The 24,894-nt window shown below is 35.2% G+C and overlaps 1 protein-coding gene across 1 annotated transcript in view; it reads left to right on the top strand.

Annotated features, from left to right (window-relative positions):
• The window catches only part of EPM2A (EPM2A, laforin glucan phosphatase), a 114,926-nt gene that overhangs the window by 35,062 nt on the left and 54,970 nt on the right, over positions 1 to 24,894 (top strand). The window contains exon 2 of the mRNA XM_021708770.1: positions 15,631 to 15,805. Coding sequence (XP_021564445.1) covers positions 15,744 to 15,805 — 62 coding nt within the window. The 5' untranslated portion in view covers positions 15,631 to 15,743. The remainder of the gene's footprint in view (positions 1 to 15,630; positions 15,806 to 24,894) is intronic.

Raw genomic sequence — 24,894 nt, 5'->3', positions numbered from 1 at the left:
TAAATGACCTTCTTTGTCTCTCCTTACAGATTTTGACTTAAAGTCTTTTTTTGGTCTCATATAAATATAGCTACCTTTGCTTTCTTTTGGCTTCTATTTGCTTGGGATATCTTTTTTAATTCCTTTACTTTCAGTCTGTGTGTGGTCTTATAGGTAAAGTGACTCTCTTACAGGCAGCTTATATTGGAGTCTTTTTTTCTTCTTTTTTCATCCTTCTACAGTCAAGGTCATTATTGATAGGTAAGGACTTGCTACTGCCTTTCCATAATTTGTTTTCTGGTTGTTTTGTTTCTTTCTTCCTCTCTGTGTAGTTTGATGACTTTCATTGGTGGTATGCTTTGAATTTTTTTTCTTTTTATGTTTTGTGCAACTACAATAGTATTACCATGAGACTTAAATAAACTCACTTATAATAGGCTATTCTGAGCTGATACCAACATAAATTTAAACAAATACAAAAACTCTACACTTTTATTTCCCCTACCACATTTTATGATTTTTATGTCAAAGTTTACGTCTTTTTGTAATTTGTGTCCCTTAACAATTTATTGAAGCTGCAGTTGTTTTTAATAGTTTTGTCTCTTAACACATGAGTGATTAGAGAGAACTTCCTTTGTACACCATCCTTACAGTAGTAGATTATTCTGAATTTGACCGTGTATTACTTATACTATTGCATTTTGTATTTTTATATGTTTTATGCTATTAATTAGTGGTATTTTTTTTCCAGCCTAAATAACTTGCTTTAATAATTCCTATAAGTCAGTCCTAGTGATGATGAACGTTCTTATTCTTTATCTCAGATCCATCTTTTCTCCTTCAACACTAGAAATCTGTTTGTAAATGTAGTAAGTTATACTGAAGGTTGCAGAGACAGAAGAAAGAAATATTACAGAAATGCAAAAACTCAAATTGAATATTGAAATTTTGTTCTTAACTGCTCTTTGGTGACCTCATGATCAGTGTTTTTTTTTTTAACTATTAATTTTACCTTATGTAGTTTGCTAGGTGAATCTTCTCTTTTCTCTTTCTGCATCTCACCTTTTTTGGGTCAATCTTCATACCTCTTCCCCCATCCTCCTCTTCATTAATTGTTCCTCAGCTCTCTATTCCGTCATGAAGGACAGTTTAGCTATCTCTGTAACTACCCTCAAACTCAGCTATTTTATACCTTTGCGTTTTGAAATTTATTAAAGTGCTCAAGTGTAACAGGCTCCATCATCTCAAAGAGGCAGCTGGTTGAACAAAAGTGTTTTTTATGTGTTCTGCTTATGCCATTAAAAGATACTATCGAAATGCCAAAGAATTTGTTATGACTATCATGTCTGTGCAGCTTCATGCACTAAGCTTCTGTGGTAGTAATAGGTGGAGCATGAAAGAGATCAGATTTGGGTGAATAAATAACTAAGATAAGAGATTGATGTGTTAGGTTCAGAATTCATGTTTTATACTATAAATAAAAGCTTTAATATAAAACTCTCAAAAAGATACATTCAAATAAAATGCCATAAACAAAATTAGAAACTTTATTTTACTTAAGGAGACTATACTTACTCAATAGATATTGCTTATTCAATTAATTTCAAAACTTCTGACTTTATAAAAGTGAACATATTTTAGCTAAATTAAATTCATAGAATTATTTAAAATAGTGAGTTATCTGTGTGTTTTTAAGTCCTGGGGTTCTTCTTTGGCTTTAATAGGAGTGCTAGGAAGCAGGTCTCTTACTCCTTAAATTTACTCACTTTGTTTTAACTCACCTAACTTGTCTTGATGAATACCTTGATAATCAAATCTGTTGTGAAGAAATGGATGTTTTCATTAATTAAATCATTAATTTTCTATTTTTCTACCAATAATATAGATTAGGGTCAAGCACAGTGACTCACACTGGTAATTCTAGCACTTGGGAGACCAAAGCAGGAGAACTGCTTGAGCCTAGGAGTTCAAGGCCAACCTGGGTAACAGTGAGACCTTATCTCTACAAAAAGTTAAAAATAAAAAAAATAACTGGACATGGTGGCATGTGCCTTTAATCCCATCTACTGGGGAGTCTGAGGCAAGTGGAAAGATTGCCTGAGTTTAGGAGGTTGAGGCTACAGTGAGCCTCTGGGTGACAGAGTGAGACCTCAATTCAAAACAAAACCAAAAAAAATCCCACAACATAGATTAATTTATCCCACTTAGTGAAATATTTATATGTTTATTTATTTTAAATGAATGATAATGGTTATCTGGCAATGACTAGGTCTGATCTTGATAGGTAATATATTCTCCCACTAACCCCATCAAAATTTTTATTATATAACACTTGTCGCAACATAGCCAAATGACTCTTTTATAAGGAAGTGAGACCTGGAAAAGTTAAGTAAACTTCTGGGCATTAGTGATCACTATTGTAGTAAACAGTGTTATATACTGTATTTTTAGACTAGTCCTCTGGGATAGAAAGTGAATAGGAAACCTAAATATTTTCGAGTTGATTTGGAAAAAAAAAATTTTTAGCTGAAATTTTTATTTTGAGGTAATAGTAGAGTCACATGCAGTTGTAAGAAATAATATGAAAAGTTCCTTATGCCCAGTTTTTCTAGTGGTCACATCTTATGAAACTATAGCACAATATTACAATCAGATATTTCTATTGATATAGACATAATATAGCACATTTTTATCACCACAAGAATTTGTCCTTTCATAGTCATACCCACTTCTCTCCTCCTCCCACCTTAACCCCCGACAACTGCTAATCTGTTCATCCCGATAATATTTTATTTGAAGAATGCTATATAAGTGAAGTCATACATTTGTATTGTTCCAACTTTTGGGGATTGACATTTTTTTCACACAACTCTGAAGATTTGTTCTGATTCTTGCTTATATCAATTATTTGTTTTTATGGCTAAATAATGTTTAAATATTAAGTGTTAAGACATCAGTTTGATAAAAGCCCCTGTCAGAGTAACATGACTTCTGCTAAAATTGAATCAAGAACAAACATTGAATTTATGGTGAAACATGGATAGAAGAATGATGAAATTATTGGTGTCTTACTAAAGTTTTATGAGCACAAAGTCCCAAAGAAATCTACAGTTTATAGGTGGAGAATTCATTATAATGTGGGGCAAGACAGTGTTAAAGAGGAAACCTACCAGAGTCAGACCATCCATATCAGTTTTCTAGAATCAAATTAATCTTGTTTGTGCCCTAATTGAAGAGGACTGACAAATAACAGTACAAACAATAGCCAATACCATCAACATTTCAATTGGTTCAGCTTATACAACCTAGACCAAAAATTAAAGTTTCAATCAATGGGTGCCAAAACCATTGCTCCCAGACTAGTTGCAGACCAATAGCAAAACTTCCAATGGAAATTTTAAACAAGTGGGATCAAGATTCTAAAGAATTTTTTCAAAGAATTGTAACAAGAGGTGAAATACGATTATACCAGTATAATCCTGAAGAGAAAGCACAGTAAAAGCAATGGCTACCAAGAGATGGAAGTGGTCCTGCCAAAGCAAAATAGATTGGTCAAGAGCAAAGGTCATAGAAACAAGTTTTTAAAAATGCTCTGAGGCATTTTGCTTGTTGACTTTCTGGAGAGCCAAAAAACAATAACATCTGCTTAATATAAGAGTATTTTGAGAAAGTTAGTCAAAGCTTTAGCAGAAAAATGCCCAGAAAAATCTTCACCAGAGAACTCTTTTACATTGTAACAATGCTACTACTCATTTATATTTCCATACAAGGGCAACTTTGCAAGAGTTTCAATGGGAAATTATTAGGCATCAATCTTAGATTTCTTATTTGGTTCCTTCTGACTTCTTTTTGTTTCCTAAAATTAAAAAATCTGTAAAGGGCATCCATTTTTCCTCAGTAAATTATGTAAAAAAGACTGCATTGACATGGTTAAATTCCCAGACTTTTCATTTCTCTAGAGATAGACTAAATGGCTGATATCATCACTTACAGACGTGTCTTTACCTTGATAAACTTACATTGAGAAGTAATGTTCAGGTTTAAAAAATTTTTATCTTTTAATTTTTTCCATAAACTTTTGGAAGTTCATTTGCATATATATGAATACAATTTGGGGATTTTCTACAATGGCAATCATGTCTTCTGCAAATAAAAAGAGTTTTCTTTTATGTCTATGCTTATGCACTTGAAGAGATTGTGTATAACTGGCGTTCTTCCTCAAATTTCCAGTGAAACTATTTAGGTCTTGTATCAATCTATTTTGCATTGCTATAAGGGATTACCTGAGGCTGAGTAATTTATAAGGAAAACAGGTTTATTTTGGCTCAAGATTACATGGTGCCAGTATTTGTGGAACTGCCAGTGAGGCTTCAGAAAGCTTACAGTCATGGTGAAGAGTAAAGAGGGAGCAGACTTGTCACATGGCAAGAGTGGGAGAAAGATCAAGAAAAGGAGGTACCAGGCTCTTTTAAACAACCAACTCTACATAAATGGAGTGAGAACTCACTCATCATCTGAAGAATGGCACCAAACCATTCATGAAGGGTCCATTTTTACAACCCAAGTGCCTTCCAACATGGGGTATCGTATTTCAACATAAGGTTTGGAGGGGTCAGCAAACATCCAACCTATGTCATTCTGTCCTTGGCCCCCTAAATCTCATGCTTTTCTCACATTGCAAAATATTATCATGCCTTCCCAATAGTACCCCCAAATTCTTAACTTGCTCCAGCATCAATTCAAGATGCAAATTTAAAATACCATCTGAGACTCAAGGTAAGTTTCTTTCACCTATGAGCCTGTAAAATCAGAAACAAAATATTTACTTCCAAGAGACAGTAATAATGGTACAAGCATTAAGTAAATAGTCCTGTTCCAAAAAGGAGAACTTGGCCAAAAGAACTGAAGCCCAGCAAGACAAGCATCAAACCTAAGGTTTCAAAATAATCTCCCTTGACTCTGTATCCCACATCCTACCACACTGGTGCAAGGAGTGGGCTCCCAAGGCCTTGAGCAGCCCCAATCCTGTGTCTTTGCTGGGTGCAGCCCACCTAGCTGTTCTCATGGGTTGGAGTCAAATGCCTGTGGCTTTTCCAGACTGAGGATATATACTGCTGGTGGCTCTATCATTCTGTGTCTGGTGGGCGGCAACCCCATTCCCACTGCTCCACTAGTCAGTAGCCTGGTGGGGACTTTGTGTGGGAGCTCCAACCCCACATTTTCCTTGGCTCTGCCCTAGTAGAGACAGTCTGGGGGGCTTTGCCCCTGTGGTAGGCTTCTGCCTGGGCATCCAGGCTTTCTAATACATCCTCTGAAATCTAGGTGGCAGCTTCCAGAATTCCTTCACTCTTGCATTCTGTGTGCCTGCAGGATTAATACCATGTAGCTTGTAGCTTGTGCCCCCTGGAATGGTAGCTGAGGCCCTTTAAGTTGTGACTGGAGCCAGAGCTACTGGGATGTGGGGAACAATGTCCCAAGGAGGCACAGGGTTGCACCCTGGCCTGGTTGCTGAAACCAGTATTTCCTCCTAAGCCACTGGGCCTGTAATGGGAAGAGCTGCCTCAAAGTTTTCTGAGATGCCTTCAAGGCCTTTTTCATGCTAACCTCTCCAGCAAGTGGTTTCTTCTCAGGTTGTTTTGTTTCCTCTCCTGAAATTACTTTTTCCTTCTCTACATGACCAGGTTGTGAGTTTTCCAAATTTTTACACTCTGCTTCTCTTTTAATTTTAACTCCCAAAATCAGGTCACCCCTTTGCTTCTGTATCTGAGTGTAGGCTGTTAGAAGCAGACACACCAATTCTTGACTGCTCTGCTGCTTAGAAATTTCTTCCAACAGATACCCTAGGTTACCACTCCTTCCACAAAGACCTGGGACCTGGACCCAATGCAGCCAGGTTCTTTGCTGAGGAGTGGCAAAGGTGCCCTTTGCTTCAGTTTTCAGTAAGTTCTTCATTTCTCTCTGAGATCTTGTCAACCTGGCCTTTAATGTCCATATTTCTGTTAGCATTTGGATCACAACCACTTAACAAGTTTCCAGTGGGTTCCAAACTTTCCCTCACCTTCCAGTCTTCTTCTGAGCCCTCTGGATTCTTCTAGCCTCTGCCCATGACCTAGTTCCAAAGCTGCTTCTACATTGCCACGTATCTTTATAACCACCCCATTCCTTGGTACCAATTTTCTGTATCAGTTCATTTTGCATTGCTATAAAGGAACACCTGAGGCTGGGTAATTTATGAAGAAAAGAGGTTTATTTGGCTCACAGTTTTGCATGTTGCTGACATCTGCTGGGCTTCTATTGAAGCCTCAGGAGGCTTACAATCATGATAGATGGCAGATAGGGAGTAGACATGTCACATGGTGAGACTGGAAGCAAGAGCAAGAGAAGGAGATGCTAAGCTCTTTTAAACAGCCAACTCTTGTGTGAACTAATGAAGCGAAAATTTGCTTGTTGCCATGAGAAAGGCACCAAGCCATTCATAAGGTACATACCTCCATGACCCAAGCATCTCCCACTAGGCCCCACCTCAAACATTGAATATCACTTTTCAACATGACATTTGAGGGGATTAACAAACATTCAAACTATATCAGGCCCGAAAATTTCTTTTTTGGGAGTTTAAAATTCATATATTCATTAGTCTTAACAATTATAGGGATATGTAAATTACCTATGTTTTATTAAGTGAGTTATAGTAGTTTATGTTTTTTAAAAATTTCACCAAAGTTGTCAAATTTATCTGTGCATTGTTGTTTATAGTATTTCTTTATATTTTTTATGTCTGCAGGATTCATACTGATATTCCTTGTTTTATTCTTTTTTGATAACTTATGCCTGCTCTTTGTCAGTCTTGCTAGAGATTTATCAATTTTAATGATATTTTCAATAAACCAGCACTTTGTTTTATTGAATTTTTTCATTTTATCCTGTTTTAAATTTTATTGATTTATTCTTTATTATTATTATTTTTCTGCTTGCTTTGGATTTATTTTACTCTTTTTTCTAATTTTTTGAGGTGGGTGCTTAGATTTATTTTTAAATTTTTCTCTTTTCTACTATATGCATTTGTTGTTGTAAATTTTTCTCTTAGCACTACTTTAGCAGTACCCAACAAATTTTGGTATATTGTATTTTAATTTCCTTTCTTTTCAATATATTTCTATTTCCTCTGGGACTTTCTCTTTGATCCACAGATTTTTTGAAGTATGTTGTTCAATTTCCAGGTATTTGAATTTTTAAAATTATCTCTCCATTGTTGGGTTTTAGTTTGACTACACTGAGGTTAAAAAACATGCTCTACAGGATTTTAAGGTTTGTGTTGTATGTATACATAAACATGTGCTTTCAGCTATTGTTAGAGGGTGTATAACATCAATTAGATACTGTTGGTTGAGGATGTTTTTGAGTTATTTTGTGTCCTTACTGATTTTCTGTCTAGTTGTTCTAGCAGTTGTTTAGAGAAAGGTGTTAGTGTCTCCAACTGTAATTCTGGATTTATTTTTTCCATTAGTATTCTTAGTTTTTTTTTTTTTCTTCACATATTTTGGAACTTAATTGTTCAATAGATACACCTTTAAACTTGCTATGGCTTTTTGTTAGACTGAGACTTATAGCATTGTATAATTTTCTTCTCTGTAGTTTTCTTTACTCTGAAGTCTATTTTATATGATGTTAAAATAACTACGCCTTCTTTTTGATTCGTGTTTGCATGATATATCTTTTTATATGCTTTTACTTCACCTGCCTATAAAATTTGAAGTGAGTTTCATCTAGACAGTATAGAATAGGTTCATTTAAAAAATTCATTCTGCCAACCTTTATATTTTAATTTATGTATTTAGACTATCTAATTTAATGTAATTATTGCTATGTTAGAGCTTAAGTGTGACATTTAATTTATTTATTTTTATTAAATTTTTTATTTTAAAGATATGGAGTACAATTCAGGGTTAGGTATACAAATGTTCATTATGCAGATACCCTTGTTGATGAGGTGTGCCGCCCCTCCCCTGGCAGATTCCCACTACTGCCAATCCCACCTTCCTCCTGGCAATTTTCCACTATTGCCAATCCTTTTCTTATAGTATTACAATAATTGTTCAAGGCCCACTTATGAGTGAGAGCATGTGATACTCAGTTCTTTGCTTCTGTGATAGATCACTCAGTATTATAGACTCTAAGTCCATCCAAGCTGCTGTGAAGCTCATAATTTTGTCCTACTTTACAGCTGCATAATATTGCATCATGTATATGTATCACATTTTAAAAATCCATTTCTCTTTTGATGGGCAGCATGGTTGGCTCCATGTTTTGGCTATTGTGGACAATATGCCATAAATATGCATGTGCAGGTATCTTTTTCATAGAGTAATTTGAGTTCCTCCGGGTATGTTTACAGTAGGGGGATTGCAGGGTCATATGGAAGATCGATTTTTAGATCTTTTAGGGATCACCAAACTGTTTTCCACAGAGGTTGTACTAGTTTACACTCCCACCAACAGTGTAGATGCATACCCTTTTCTCCACATCCTCTCCAGCATCTGTTGTTGTTTGAGTTATTGATGATGGTCATCCTGACTGGAGTTAGGTGGTATCCCAGTGTAGTTTTAATTTGTATTTCTTTGATGACAAGCAAGGCTGAGCATTTTTTCATGTATCTGTTGGCTGCTCATATGTCTTCTTTTGAGAAGTGTCTATTCATATCTTTTGCCCACTTTGTAATGGGGCTGTTTGTTTTTTCTTTTTAGCACGTTTGAGTTCCTTGTAGACCCTAGACGTTAGGCCTTTGTCAGATATATAGTTGGCAAATGTTTTTTTCCTAGTCTGTGGGCTGTCTCCCTGCTCTCTTGATGGTTTCCTTGGCTTTGCAGAAGCTTGACAGTTTGATGAGGTCCCACTTGTTTATATGATCTCTTATGGCCTTGGTACTTGGGATTTTGATTAGGAATTGGTTACCAGTTCCAATTTCCATAAGGGTGTCTTCTGCATTTTCTAAGGTTCTTATAGGTTGAGGTTTTACATTTAGGTCTTTGATCCATTTAGAGTTGATTTTTGTGCATGGTGATCGGTAGAGGTCTTGTTTTGATTGTCTGCATGTGGTTAGCCAGTTTTCCCAGCACCATTTACTGAATAGGTTCTCTTCTCCTCAGTGGTTGGTGGTGGAGACTTTGTTGAAAATTAGTTGGTTGACAAATTGAGGTTTTGCTTCTGGAATCTCTGTCCTGTTCCATTGGTCTATATGCCTGTTCTTGTACCAATACCAGGCTGCTTTGATTATTGTAGCTTTATAATAAAGTTTAAAGTATGGGAGTGTGATACCTCCTGCTTTTTTTTTTTTTTTTTTTTGCTGAGGATTATTTTAGCTATTTGTGGTTGTTTATGTTTCCATATGAATTTCTGTATTGTCATTTCCAGGTCTGAGAAGGATATTGCTGGTAATTTAAGGGTATTGAGTTAAATCTGTAGATTGCCTTCGATAGGATGGACATCTTAATGATAATTCTTCCTATCCATGAGCATGGAATATTTTCCTCTTTGTTTGTTTCTTCTTTGATTTCTTTGAGCAGTGTTTTGTAGTTTTTGTTCCAAAGATCTTTTTTTTCCAAAAAATTTTAATTTATTTTATTTTTTAAACATATTTTTTATTTTAAAATTGTGGGGTACAGTTAAGGGTTAAGTATACAAATATGCATCGTTCAGCCACCCTTGTTGATAAGGGGTTGCAAAGATCTTTCACTTCTCTGGTTTGGAATTGCCACCGTATTGGTTCATTAAAACAATTCATAGCCGGGCTCGGTGGCTCAGCCTGTAATCCTGCGCTTTGGAAGGCTGAGATGAGTGGATTGCCTGAGCCCGCGGGTTCGAACCCGCCTGGGTAGCGAGACCTCATCTCTACAATCAATCAAAATATCAGCCGGGCGTGGTAGCACATGCCTGTAATTCCGGCTACTCGGAAGGCTGAGGCGGAAGGATAGCCGGAGCCCAGCAGGTGAGGCTGCGGTGGCCGGGAGCAGCCACTGCACTCCAGTCTGGGCAACAGAGTGAGACTCCAACTCAAAAACAAAAAAACAGAAAACAAACCCCAGAAGAATTCACTCTGCCAACCTCTATATTTTTTGTATTTAGACTATCTACTCCTAATGCCATAATTGATATGTTAGAGCTTGCATGTGCCATTTTGTTTTTTATTTCTGTTGTTTCTGTTTCATTTTTCTGCCTTTGTATAGTATCTCTGGCTCATACCTAAACATTTTTTAGAGTTCCTTTTAGATTTATATATTTATAATGTGTATATATTATGATATTTTCATAACACTGCAATTGACTGATCATTCTTTTGCTAGTTTTGAGTTAATGGTAAAAATTACTTCCTTTTTTTCCTCTTTGTTCTTCCTCATTTACTATATAATTATAAATGTTTCTTTTACATACAGATAGAACCATATCAGACAGTGCTATAATGTTTGCTTAGAAACTCTAGAGACCAAATAAGGTATTTCATTTACTAATATTTTTGTTTATCATACTTTTTCCTCATGTTATTAAAATATTTTCTTTTTGTTTAGATATTTTCTGGTAGATTTTTTTAAAGATAGTTCAGCTAGTAATATTCTTAGTTGTCCTCCATTGAACAAGTTTTGATTTTTTTTTTCTTTATTTTTAAAGGATATACTTACTGGGTATAAGATTCATGGTTGACAGTGTTTTTCTTTCAATGCCTGAAAAATGTACAGCTTTCTCTGGCCTCCATGATTTCTGATGAGAAATCTGCTGACATTAAAATAGTATTTTTTCCGATGTTACTATTTTTTCTCTGGCTACTTATAAATTTTCTTCTTTGTCTTTAGTTTTCAGATGTTTAACTATGATATATCTTGCTATTTACTTTGGATGGTTTATCTTGTTTGGATTTTGCTCAGCTTCTTCAATCTGTAGATGTATGCATTTTGCCAACACCAAAAAGTTTCTATTTCTTCAAGTGTTCTTCAGCCTTACCATCTTTTTTCTTTCATTCCAAAACTCCAATTTCATGAATTTAAATTTTTTGTTATAGTACCAAAAGTCCCTAAGACTGGCATTTTGGGGGTGGGAGGTGGGGTCTATTTTCTCTTTGTTTCTTGTTTAGAGTGGATAATTTATATAGTTCTATCTTGATGTTTGCTGTTTCTTCCATTTTTAGCCTATCCATTGAGTTTTGAATTTCAATTATTTTATGTTTTAGTTCTAAAATTTCCATTTAGTTATTTTTCACATCTTCTATTTTTTCCTGAGACTTTCTGATTTTTTATTTGTTTGAAATGTGTTCTAATGGGTTGTTGAAACTTTAAAATCTTTGTTAGATAATTCTGATATCTTTGTCATCTTACTATTGGCATTCATCAAGCATCTTTTGTCCAACTACTTGGCTTGAATCTTCATAGTTCTTGATATAATTGACTTTCTACTGAAACCTGAACATTTTGGGTATTATATGATGAGACTCTGGATTTTATGCAAACCTTAAGTTTTAACTAGATTTCTCTAACACTGCTCCAGAAGAAGAATAGGGGTGCCACCTTATTACGCAGGCTTCTCACTCAGTTTTCATTGATAACAGAAGAGATTGGATTTAACTTTTCATTACTACTGAGTGGGGTGAGAGTTCCGGCTCTCCAGTAGACCTCTGCTGATAGCTCCCTGGCTGAGAGAAGTAAGAGTCCCACATAGCCTTCACCAGTGGTGGGGTGGAAGGGAAGTGAGAGTACTGACTCTCTACTAGGTCTCCTCAGTAGAAAGGGAGGGGGCACCTTGCTACTACACCTGGCCATCTGGTTACCACTAACACTTCCAAGGGAGGTGCTGAAAGTCTTGGCCCCTTACTTAGCCTTCTCTCTGACACCATCCAAGTGAGTGAGTTGAGGTGCTTCCATACAACCTAACAAAGTTGGAAGTTTAGGCTCCCACATGGCCTACTGCTGTGGGTGGGTGAGGGATGACATTTGTCTAGTGGGCTTGACTACAGTAGGTCATTTATTATCTAAAAGATTTGGGAGGCTGAGGTGAGTGGATTGCCTGAGCCAGCGGGTTCAAGACCCGCCTGGGCAGCGAGACCTCATCTCTACAATAAAAAAAAAAAAAAAATCAGCCGGGCATGGTAGCACATGCCTGTAATTCTGGCTACTCAGAAGGCTGAGTCGGAAGGATCGCCGGAGCCCAGCAGGTTGAGGCTGTGGTGGCCGGGAGCAGCCACTGCACTCCAATCTGGGTGACAGAGTGAGACTCCAACTCAAAAAAACCAAAAAACAAAAAAACAGATTTCTGTCTAGCTCAGCTGCCCCTTTCATTTTCTTTCAGCTAGAGAGAGAGTAGACTTTTGTTGTGTTTTCTTTTGACTGTCCTTGCTTTATCAAGTTTCTGGCTTCTTTAGATCCAAGTCTGGGATATATAAGGCAAAAAGAAAATGCATGAACTGTGTCATTCTTCAGATCTCAATGTCCCTGGATGGTCTGTCTTCTTCTCTTTGCCTTTTGTATCTTATGTTTGTTTACTTACAATGGCCAGTATTTTTAATTGTACTTAGTGGGAAGAATAGGAAAAAGTACATTTACCTCATTGTCCTGCATGCAGAAATCTCCAAATATAAAATTTATTTTATGATTCATTTTCATTATTTCTTTGGGATACATTCAAAGGACAATGGCTCACCCTCTAATAACCCTTTAATTACTAGAAATTATTCTTGTACAACCCAGGTGACTGTGTATGAATGATCCTTTTGAAAGTTGCCTAAAAGCATGTATATTTAAAAATGAGTAATTCAGAAAAAATTTCTAGAAATGAAGAATTCTTGGGAAGGTTAGGGTACATAAATAATTGTTCTTGAACATTATAATTTATGAATATTGAAGCTCCTCAAAATTATATTTATGTAAGAGGTAACATTTAAATTGTTGTAAGTCTTTTATACTGGCCAGTAGGAGCTATATTTTTTTAAAATTAAAATAAACAATAACACTCTCTCGTAACAAATCCAATCAATTCAAAATAGTTTAGAATAAGATAGTCCCCCTCCATCCAATTTCATTTCCTAGATGTAACCACTGTTAACAGTAAGACATGCATGTATCGGGTTTCTAGTCTATGTTTATACTCAGTCATGATCTGCTACCTCACTTACTCCTACTTTTCCTTTCCAGCTTCTCTTTGTATGTTTCCTTTGTGAATTTATCTTTCTCTGTCTTGCTGCTAAATGTTGAAATGCTTTCCAACTTGGTTCTAGAACTTTTTTCTTCTTAATCAATATTGTTTATTTTTGTGACTTATCTATGCTCTTATTTCAATTATCATTTACACTCAGATAACTCATAAATTCGTTTTTAGATTTTAGACTTCTGGTCTTAGTGTCAAACCAATAACTCCAATTTTACCTGACATCTCCTTTAGGCTATCTAAACAGGATTCCAAACCCAGCATACGCAAACCATACTGCTTATCTTTCCTTACAACTTCTTCCAGATTTTGCATCTCAGTGCATGGTATCACATATTGATTTACATTCACTAGAAGCTTAGGAGTCATTATTGGTTTGCTTTTACCTTCATTTTCTATTTCCAATTAATCAACAACTTCTGTAGCCTTTTCCTTCTGAATCTGCCAAATTCTTTCCATTTTTACTACTAGATACCATCATCAACTACCTGAGCTAATGTAGTAGTTTTCTAAGTGGACTCTCTGCTTCTATATCATTATTTTTAAAAATTTTTGTAACTTTATAACCAGAGTTCTTTTCAAAATAAAATCTTCTTAAAATGCTTTTGATTTTTAAAATTGTGCTTCTGGTAAATACCTAAATCCTTAATGCTACTTAAAACAGTACCTGTCTCAAATAAATATTTTTAGAAGAATAAATAAATGTGTATAGTTTATAGTATTTGCTATTAAAATAGTATTGCTATACACTTGTATCTCTCTATGTATCTTTCTGTACTCTTATTAATATTTCTGTTGGATATGTTTCTAGAAGCGAAATAGCTAGTATAGTTTGTTTTTTATCTATTAAACATGGAGGTTAAAAGAGATGTGCAGAAGTGTCTTGTAGCCATCAAGAGGAAAAAAATTCATTAAGAGAAAAAAGAAGAGACTGACCTAGGAAGATCACTAATGATTTATTAAGGAAGTCATCATGTACTGTATGTCTGATGGAAAGGAGTTATATCTCAAAAAATCATTCAATAACTTAATGAATTTTTTGATATTTTATACCAAGAAAATTTAGGTTAAATATGTTGTAAGTCAGAGTAAGGAAAAAAGAATAAATGAATAAAATTTTTATATCCATAACAAATGTGATTTATTTCTTAAGCCACTCAGACATTTATTTTGCTTATATGTTTTTCTTAAAGTGCATAATAACTAGATAATATAAACAAAGACGTGATTAAAAATGGAGTGATCAAATAAGAAGTTAATAAAATAATGTATGAATTATAATTTTTATAGAAATCAAGGTTCACTAGTATCTTAAATCATTCGGGCTACTTTAACAAAACACCATATGCTGCCTAGCTTATAAGTACCATAAACTTATTTCTCCCAGTTCTGGAGGCTGCAAAGTCCAAGATCAAGTCACCAGCAGATGTGGTGTCTGATGAGGACTCACTTTCTGGCTTATAGATTGCACCTACTGCTGTATCCTAACATGGTGGAAGGGAACAAAGGGTCTCACTCAGCCCTCTTTTATAAGGGCATTAATCTCATTTGTGAGGGCTTTATGCCATGACCTAATCATTCTCCTCCAAGCCCCATCTTCTAATATTATCAACCTTTGGGGTTAGAATTTCAACATATGTATTTTGGGGGGACACAAACTTTCAGACCATAGCAACTAGTGTAGTTGATACTGGGCGGAATTGTGAAATAGACAAATCTTGTTTCCAGAGATGTGTTCTTCTGTTCCTGCTTCCTTTGCACCATGGCTCTAGAAGGAAGCTGGTGTGTCCTTGTGCAAGTGTCATAGAAGAGAATGGCCTGAAGGTATCAGGTGCCCAAAAGGTGAGGGACTAGAGGAATCAGGTTGCTACTGGCTCTGCTCTGCTTGTTCTGTGACCTTGGGCAAGCTAGTAATCTCATGAGACTTAACTTACTTATTTGGAAATAATGGCTACTGTTTTACCTGTAAACTAGCTTGAGGTGACCTTTTTTATTATTTATTAATGCATTTAATTATATGTGTGTATTTATTGGTTGAGCTGATACTAAAACACTTTACTCCTGATTTTAGCCATAAATTTGTATACAAGAAAGATAATAGTGTATTATACAGGGACAGTAATAGCTTTAGAAACCTTCTTCAGGAGCTTCTGAGGCTGCAAAATGATTTACAATGGGCTCTTAGAGCACTGAGAGGTACCATGAAGTTCTGAAAGAGCTAATATGCCTTTGTAAAAATCCATGTACTCAAAAGGAGCAAAGAACCCTGTGATTTTCATAACTCTTTACAAATTTCTACTGTTCTCCTCCTCTCATTCTGGTCTATTTGTGTTTATACTGAAATGTGTAGATTAAGCAGCTTTATGTTTATTTTCTTCTTGCTATTAATTTTGCATCAGCCACTTTGAGGCTGTTTAAGCAAAACACTGACTTAATTGCTCTGTTTGTCATTTCTTCTTGTTCTAGGAAATGGGCCTCATCACGACCGCTGCTGTACTTATAATGAAAACAACCTGGTGGATGGTGTTTATTGTCTCCCAATAGGACACTGGATTGAGGCCACTGGGCACACCAACGAAATGAAGCACACAACAGACTTCTATTTTAATATTGCAGGCCACCAAGCCATGCATTATTCAAGGTAAAAATAGTACTATGTTTATAAGAATAGAAGTAGGACAAGAGGTGCATCAGGCCAATGGGAATATTTACTGTGCTGAGAACTGCAATGTGTCCCTTGAGAGGGGTCTGTAGAGCTGCAGTGCTTCGAGAAGATAAATTATGGTGAATCAGTGCATGAGCTTTTCTGGGTCTCCATGTAACGGATTCTTTTTTATAGAATTAAATAGATACACTGGCACCAACATATTTTGACCAGACGGTATTTAACCAATCTCTGTACTGATATAGTGGATTAAAAATAAAAAACTGTACTAAAATATCCTAGATCAGTATTTGTGTTCTTTATGCTACTAACAGTGAAACAAAAAGTGGTGTCTCCTTAAATCTCATTCAAATAAATATGTGTGAAAATCTAAATCTAAAACTAGATTGCATATGATTGCTTTATTATTTATTAATATTTTTCTTTATTTGCTTAATTAGTATATCAGTAATATATGTTATAATAAAAATTCAAACACTGAAGAAGATACTAAATGAAAAGTAAGGCTCATTACACTTTTCTCCATTCCCATACATTTGAAGTGATTATTTTTAACCACTTTATGGTTAATTTCTTGAAAGTTAAATCCAAATCTTTGTTTCTGTTTTTTTTTTTTTTTACTTGTTTATTTTTGAGTTGGGGTCTCACTCTGTCAGCCAGACTTGAGCGCAGTGGCATAATCATGGCTCACTGAATCCTTGACTTCCTGGGCTCAGGTGATTCTTCTGCCTCAACCTCACGAATAGCTGGGACTGCAGGTGTGCAACACTACACTGGGCTAATTTTTTGGATTTTTATTTTTGGTGGAGATGAAATCTTACTATGTTGCCTAGGCTGATCTCAGACTCATAGGTTCAAGTAATCCTCCTGCCTCAGCCCTCTAAAGTGCTGGGATGAACCACTGCGCCCAACCAAATCTTAAATAATATGCATTTACTTTAGTTGTTATTTATCACTATAAAAATAGCTGCTGATTTCCCTGTTACACATGAGAAATTTACCGCTTTTATACTTGTCCTCTTTCCTGACTCCATTCCTTACCAGATATATATATATATATATTTATTTATTTATGATAGAGATGAGGTCTTGCTGCCCAGGCAGGTCTGAACCCGTGGGCTCAGGCAATCCACTCACCTCAGCCTCCCAAAGTCGCGGGATTACAGGCTGAGCCACCGAGCCCGGCCCAGATATATTTTTTAAAGTTTCATTGTTATATCAGAAAAATTCTGTCTTGACTTACCAATTTTTGACCATGCTTCTTGATTTACTACTTTAATAGCAGGTATGTTTTTAACCCTATATTTTCTTCTATATCTGTTTCCAACTACTAACTTCTGTTTTTAAAAATGTTTTATAATTTCAAGGTTTATAGAATTTGTGTTTTTATGTAGATTGATTTCTATGTAAATTGCTTTGATGATTTAAAATTAAAAACCAATAATCTCTGACATTTAAACTATTATGTATTATTTACTATAGAACATACAATGTTTGTACCATAGGCAGGGAGATACATTCTCATGTTTTTAAAAAATATATTGTTTTGAATGAGAGATATAATTAATACAGAGTTGTAGGGTATAGGAGGGAGAGAAAAATGCAACTTGATAATAGAAAATATTTTCCTTGAATACACCTTTCTTTCAAATTTGTGTTAGATATTGACCTTGCTGGTAGATTGTATGCATAGCATGAGGAAGAAAGGAGTTAACCATGATTTGTGGTTTTATGGCCTTGGCCACTGAATTAATGGTGTTGCTGCCTACTGAGATCGGGAAGATTAGGAGATGAGTTATTTGGAGTAGAGATTGAGGCAAAATTTCTATTCTAGTCATATAATTTAAATGTCTGTTAGATTACAGAAAGAAAATAAATTTGATGTCAGAAGATTTGGGGAGAAGTTGGAAGTGAAGATATAAACTTAAAAGCTATCAATAGTTAGATGGCTTTCCAAGTGATGAGTCTAAATGAGATATTTAGCAAATGAGTGAAATATGGAAGAGACACAGAGATGAAGCAAAACTAGTGACCTCTGATTCACACAATTTAGAAGTCAAAACAAACAAACAAAAATTCCAAGAAAAGAATGAGAAGGAGCACTTGTTGAGATGGACTGACTTTAAATAAGGATGTGTTTGTGGGTTATTTTCATTTATCCTGAACCATATTTAATGAACTTTTAATCTAGAATTATGTCTTAGGCTCTAGAGATTTTCTTCTACTGTATATTTATTCCTTCCCCTTCATTGCCTTTGCTCTTTGCCATTGAAGTCACTCTTTAGATTGATGTTGGACCTGTTTGATTTATACTGTTTTCTTAGCTTTTATATTTTCATCTTTTAGCTTTGTTGCTCTATGTTTTGGAAGACCTCTTCATTGTTTTATCCAGTTCAGCTACTGATTCTTTTCTCTTCAGTTTGATAATTGTAGTCTTAATTTTCACGGATTCTTATTCTGTTATTCCCTTTTTTCATATTAGCTTGTTCTAGTTTATGGATGAATATATTCATAAATCTTTCTTAGAATACTAATGAGAATTATTTTAAAGTTCTCATCTTTTTCTGGAACTATCTTTTGTCTTCTTGAATCAACTGCTTTTTATTCATTTTGATATTTGTCTTGTGTTGTTAGTTTTTTAAATAACTGGTGTTCTTTAGTTCATATTTACTGTATGAAAGACTAGGTTGATTATTATATGTGGCTGGCTTGAGTTTCCTCTGCCAATACTGGCTTTTATACCTCTGAGAGTGTTGGCTGCAAGCTGTGTGTATGTTGGCAGGTCATGTCTTCCTCAGCAGACCTGAATCAGACAACCCACCTGTATACTCTTTCCACCCTACCCTGGATGAAAAGACAAGAAGGACCTGTGGTAGGGTGCACCTCTCACTCTGAGAGTCTCTGCTCCCCAAATAGATGTTTTAATTTTTAAATAAGGTAACTCTCAGCTTCACATACAATATCAAAGCTGTATGTGAAGGAGAAAATGAATCTTAGTTCATGTATTCAGCTATGTAAGAAAGGTTGCATTTGTTTATTTTCTTTAAAGCAACTTAGTTTTACATCCAAATCTCTATCCTGCTGAATTCTCGGGTAATCCAAACCCATTATTTTTCACTTCAGGTGTAAATATATATGCTGATTATATTAATAAATTAAAGATGTATGCATACTATATAATATTATATATCATATAGATAATAAATATATATGTATTTATACCAGGGTGTAATATATATGTAAAATGCATAGACAAACATATATACCTATATATGTACATCCATAGATGCATATATACACACATCAAGTCCTGGGAATCTTTTTTTTTTTTTAACATCTATGAGATTTTTACATGTGTCTATGGCCATACCACCCTGAATGCACCTGATCTTGTCTGATCTTGGAAGCTAATCAGGGTTGGGCCTGGGTTAGTAGTTGGATGAGAGATTTTTATATGCATATGTAATAACAAAGGTCTTCAAACTCACCTTGGAATTTATTGTCACAAACGACCACCTTTCAGTTTGAATATGGAAAGGGAATTATGTCCGGAATCTATTTATGATTGGGATAAATCATATCAGAATTGAATTGTCAGTATCCTTCATAATGACAAGACTTTTAAGAATACAAATATCTAACAACAGAATAGGGTAAATGCTACATTCATCCATTCAGCAAGTATTGTGTGGATCACTCTGTGTTGAGTGTCTCCCTGTGTTGAGTGCCAGATGATCAACCACGGAGAGACAATGGTCCTTGTTCTCATGGAACTCTTGTTCTAGTGGAACACAAACACATACACAATAGCAATATAAACAAACAGTTGCTGTAATGAAGTTGTATGTGCAGTGTAATGAGGGACAGAAATCTTTAGCTCAAGGAAATCTTTATAATGAAGTAGAACTTGGAACAGAAATGTGAAAGATATTTTCCAGGAAGGCATTTGGGAAAGGGAAGTCATGGTAAGGAGAATAGCAAGTTTGAATACAGAGAGGTGTGAGAGCAACATTAGGGTGGCCAAATAATGTTGTCCATTCAGTATACTTTTGAGAGTAAGAAAAAGTACTTTAAATAATTATCTTGTACTACAGGCATAAAGCAGGCATGTCGCAATGTAGAGAACATGTCAGGTAGAATAAAACATTGTGGTACCCCTCGATATTCAGATTTGGAGATAGGCTGGTATGAAAGACTTTAGAGATCTGTTGATAGAAGTTAGCACCATGTGGTATGATTAGGGGGTTTTATGTGGTACATTTTAGTTTTGGGTTTTAGCCAAGGTATACACACACATGTTTAAAGAATTTAGTAGAGCTACACGTTTTATTATGAAAAAAAGAAATTAGTCCCTCTCTCTTTCTCCCCTCTTCCAATTTGGCCTTTCTTCAGACAAACACTATAATCTCTTTAAGCTGATTACTTGATACTTGCCTTCAGGTAAATGATAAATAATCTGATTATATTGCTTCACTTTGGTTTTAGGATTAGGTACTATCTGTTGATTTTGTAGCATGAAATATGATCTAACTCTCTTTTCTTCTCCTTTTCCCACGTCCATCCTATTGTTTGAGCTTCCCAATATAATTATACCATAATTTTTATGAGCTCAATATACAGATCCACACGTATATTCATATGCCTATGTAAATGCTATTTAATACCTTGGACCATTCACAGATATCTAAATCTCCTTTGAAGAACTTAATAGTTTTCAGGATTGCTATTGAGAAGTCAAAGCCATTATGGCTCCTGATCTTTATGTTTGAATGTTTTTGTTTTTACCTCAGTAAAATAAAAGCTCAAAGACTATTTTCTTTCCAATATTGTGAAATTTCATGATGATATTTCTTGGCAAGGAGCTATGTTACTCATTTTGTTGAGCTCTCAATGCAGAAGACTTTTAATTCTGCAAACTCAAGTACTCATTTGAAAGTAAATTTTCTTGAATTATTTATTTGATGATTTCTTCCCTTTCATTTCTGGAACTTCTATTGTTCACATATTGGATCCTCGGCCTGAGTCTTCAATTTTTTTGTCTTTTATATTTTGCATATCTTGTGTCTTTTCTCTTTTGATGTTTTTCTGAACGTTATCATCCAACATTGCTATTTAATTTGTATTTCTACTATTATTTCTTTATTTTCTAGGAGTTCTTTATTTAATTCTCTGAGTATTTCTAAAAATAGTATTCTGATTTTTTTTCGTGGTTAGAATATCTTATTTCTAGGGAGACATTAAATAATTATTTTCCTATTTTTAAAATAAATCTATTTTCCTGACATTGTTTTTGTTTTCTCCAAATTGTTTTAATTTTTTTCTCTTCTGTCTGTCTCTTTCCCTCACATTAGAGGATTTCCTCAGGCGCCTCAAAATTCTTAGTTCTTGGCTTATGTTCAAGAGTGGGAGTCAAAAGCGCTGATTAGAGGCTTTGGGCACATGGGTGGGCTTGTGACTGCATGATCCCACTGCTTCATTTAGATGGGAAGTCTATGATGTCAGCATCTTTAGTTTAAGGGTCTTCAACCCCTAGGCCACAGATGGGCACTGATCCGTGGCCTGTTAGGAACCTAGCCACACAGCAGCACGAGGTGAGCCGTGGGCCAGCAGAGCTCCGATTTCTGTTAAATCAGCAGTGGCATTTGATTCTCAAAGGAGTGTGAACTCTTTTATAAAAACAGAGCATGTGAGGGATCTAGATTGAGGGCTTCATATGAGAATCTAATGTCTGATGACATCCCCCCTCCTCCCATTCCTCTCCCCTGGTCCATGGAAATATTGTCTTCCACCAAACCAAAAAGGTTGAGGGGCGGCTGCTTTAGATCTCTCCTCCTGTGCCGTTTTCATTCCGTAGATAAGACTTTGCCCAACTCCTTCCTGGAGAGTGACCTAAGTCTGTAAGGCTGGCTGAGGACATTTCTGCTTCCAATGTAGATAGTATGCTTAATTCCTGTTTTTAGGGTGGTGTCCTTGCCCTGTGCCTGTTGTCCACTGGTGTCCACTGGTCTAGAGACTTCTTTAATCTTTCCCAAGGAATAAACTTCCAGGCTTTTTATCAGGATTGAAAGAATGTGTCCCAGTTGAAGAGAGTGGAAAAATGATTCTGGGCATCTGGCAACTTCTGACTTTCAACCAGTTGTTTTTTTCTGTCACATCCAAAAGTACCTGGTGATACAAATTTCTGAGCCTGTTGGGGATTCTGTATTGTCATTTCAGCTCTCTCTCAACATTCCCTACAGCTGGCCTTAGGACTTAGTTGTGCTTTGTTTGTTTATTTTCAGCTCTACTAAATTACTTGACAATCAACCAACTGCTTTTCAGCTTTCATAATTTTGTTGTTATTGTCTTTCCTTCTGTTCTCTTCATCTTGTGGTTTTATGGACTTTAAAAAAACCTCTATATTCTTATTTTAAACGGACTTATGGAAAGAGTCAAGAATTTGATAAAGAATTCTAGATGTGTGGAATCAATTTGTCTGAAGTACAATTTAAGTGAAATAAAGTATTCAAAATGTCTAACATAAAACTTGGTAAATAGTAGCTCAATAAATATTGTCCATTCTTTTTTCTTACGTTTAACTTGTTTTCTGTTTCTCTGACCCAGGTAAAATTTGTTCATGCTGAAATGAGATTTAGAAATAAATGTGCACTTCCATATTTAGGCTACATTTAGTACCAAACTGCACCTCCTTCTTCAACAGAATTATTTTTCATGCAAAAGAACGGATAGTTGCTTTAGAGACACAGATAACTAATTTAATGAGGTGTTAGTGGCTAAGGCTCATACTTTCTGTATTTTGAAAAGGCTTATTGCCAGTTAAACACACTTTAAGAGACATAAATTAGACTTTATGAACATCAAACCTTACACTCTTTTTAAAATGTACAGTTTAGAAAATATATCGTAAAAGCGTGCTTATACTTTGTAGCCCCATTGGCTCTAAAAAAAGATATAAAGTAATTCTTAAAATTCAAAATTGTTTTAAAACTGTGAAACACTAATTTAGCAAATTTAAAAATTTTATCTTGCATATTTAAAAAGTGAAGGAAATTAATTATTTTGAAGACAAAGTAAGGAACTTGGGTTCTAGCCCCGGCTCTCATTTACTCCTGGGTAACCTTGGAATAGTCCTATATGAGTTTTGGAGATTTCAGTTTCCTAATTTGTAAAGTGAGCTAGTTGAACTAGATGACTACTAAAGATATAGTTCTGGATATAATTAAGGTTAACCATTAATTAGTATGCATGTTAATTTCAAAAAAAAAAAAAAGTTAAGGTTTACATAACATTTTGCCAACGTGTTATATTGACCTAACAATGACTATGCTCCATATCAGCTTCTCTGGTTTGAGATCCAGGGACCAAATGCCTGAATTCTAGTGCTGCCTCTAGATGGTACTTTCCCTCATGTTTTAAAACCAGGCCATACATTCAGTCCAATGCTACAGAAGCTATATTTGGAAATACACGTATTTTATAGCCAGTATACAAACGCCCTTTAATAAGTATGTTTATACTTCTAATATGATGATAAGATTTTTCTACATTGCTCACATTTGTAATAAAATGTTGACAGGAATTTCCTGTTGGAGTAGATAAAGAATAGTCACAAAATTCTGTGGGCAACAGGACCTAATTATGTTATGCTTAGTTCCATATTTCACAATCAAGTTAATATTGTCCAAAAGAAGACACTAGTTTCAATTGATATTTGTATCTGGTAGAGTGACTTGAGATTCTTTTAAACCTTAAAACCAAGGTTATAATTGTTCATGCCAGTAGGAAAAGCAAACAATTTGCTTTTCCTTCTTATTGAGTTCTTCTGATTGGGCAATGATTTTGACTGAGCATTAACTAGGTGTGTGAGGTTTCTCAAAGAGTTCTTTTTCCCTGTCTAAATATTGCTGTTCATATTTTATATGATCACGTTAATCAATAGATGTCTTCTTTTTCTTATGATTTAAAAATATATTTTATATGAAACATATTTGGAAATTATAAGTAAAATATATGTTTTACATATGTAATTACATTAGGATGTTTTATTTTCAACACCATATCAAAGCAAAATATTAGTGATAGATATCAGCATCCTAATGGCAATATGACTTATCACAAACACACATCCATAATTCTTATTTCTTAGGATTCATTGAAAACTTATCTGCTAGCTGGGCTCAGTGGCTCAGCCTGTAATCCCGCACTTTGGGAGGCTGAGGTGAGTGGATTGCCTGATCCCGCGGGTTCGAGACCCGCCTGGGCAACTTGGCGAGACCTCATCTCTACAATAAATGAAAACATCAGCCGGGCATGGTAGCATGTGCCTGTAATTCCAGCTACTCGGAAGGCTGAGGTGGAAGGATCGCCAGAGCCCAGCAGGTCGAGGCTGCAGTAGCCGGGATAATGCTGTTGTAGAATCAATACAATCATGAAGGAAGCAGCTGGATTCTGTGCTGCTTTGTATCAACAGCATTATTAAATATGAAATTTTACTACAAAAGAGAGCAGAGTATGATGGCAAGTAGGATAGAGGAAGGTAATTTATAATATGGAAGCCATTGCATAATATTTTTATGTTAATGAAAATGATCCCATGGAGTGGAGAAAAATTAATAATTAAGAAAAGAAAGGGGAGAGTTGTAGGAACAAAATCTTTGTGTGAGCAATAGTGAACCAAATCCAGGAGAACAAATCCCTGGTCATGAGAGAAAGACAGAGAACTTGAACATGAATGCAGTACGTCAATGTAGTAGTGAAAGCATATGGAAGTTTAGATTTGATGGCTTCTATTTTCTCAGTGAAATTGGAAGCAAATCATCAGACGAGAGTGAGGAGAGAGGAGTTTAAGGTTTGAATGAGATATATACCCTGAGTGACAAGTGGAATGTAAATGTACTGATTCATAAATTTTAATTTTTATAAGACTTCAATTCTAATAGTACAGTGGCTATGAAAACCAATGAAGAGTTTTTTTTTCATATTAAATAAATACAGAAGACAGATAATATTTTTGACAAGTCCAACTAGGCTTCTTCTAGATTTTCTATTTTTTTTTTTTTTTTTTT

Source organism: Carlito syrichta, unplaced genomic scaffold (genome assembly GCF_000164805.1).
Source record: "Carlito syrichta isolate Samal-C Ts95f unplaced genomic scaffold, Tarsius_syrichta-2.0.1 Scaffold147172, whole genome shotgun sequence".
NCBI lineage: Eukaryota > Metazoa > Chordata > Mammalia > Primates > Tarsiidae > Carlito > Carlito syrichta.
This window is presented reverse-complemented; position numbering and strand designations above follow the sequence as displayed.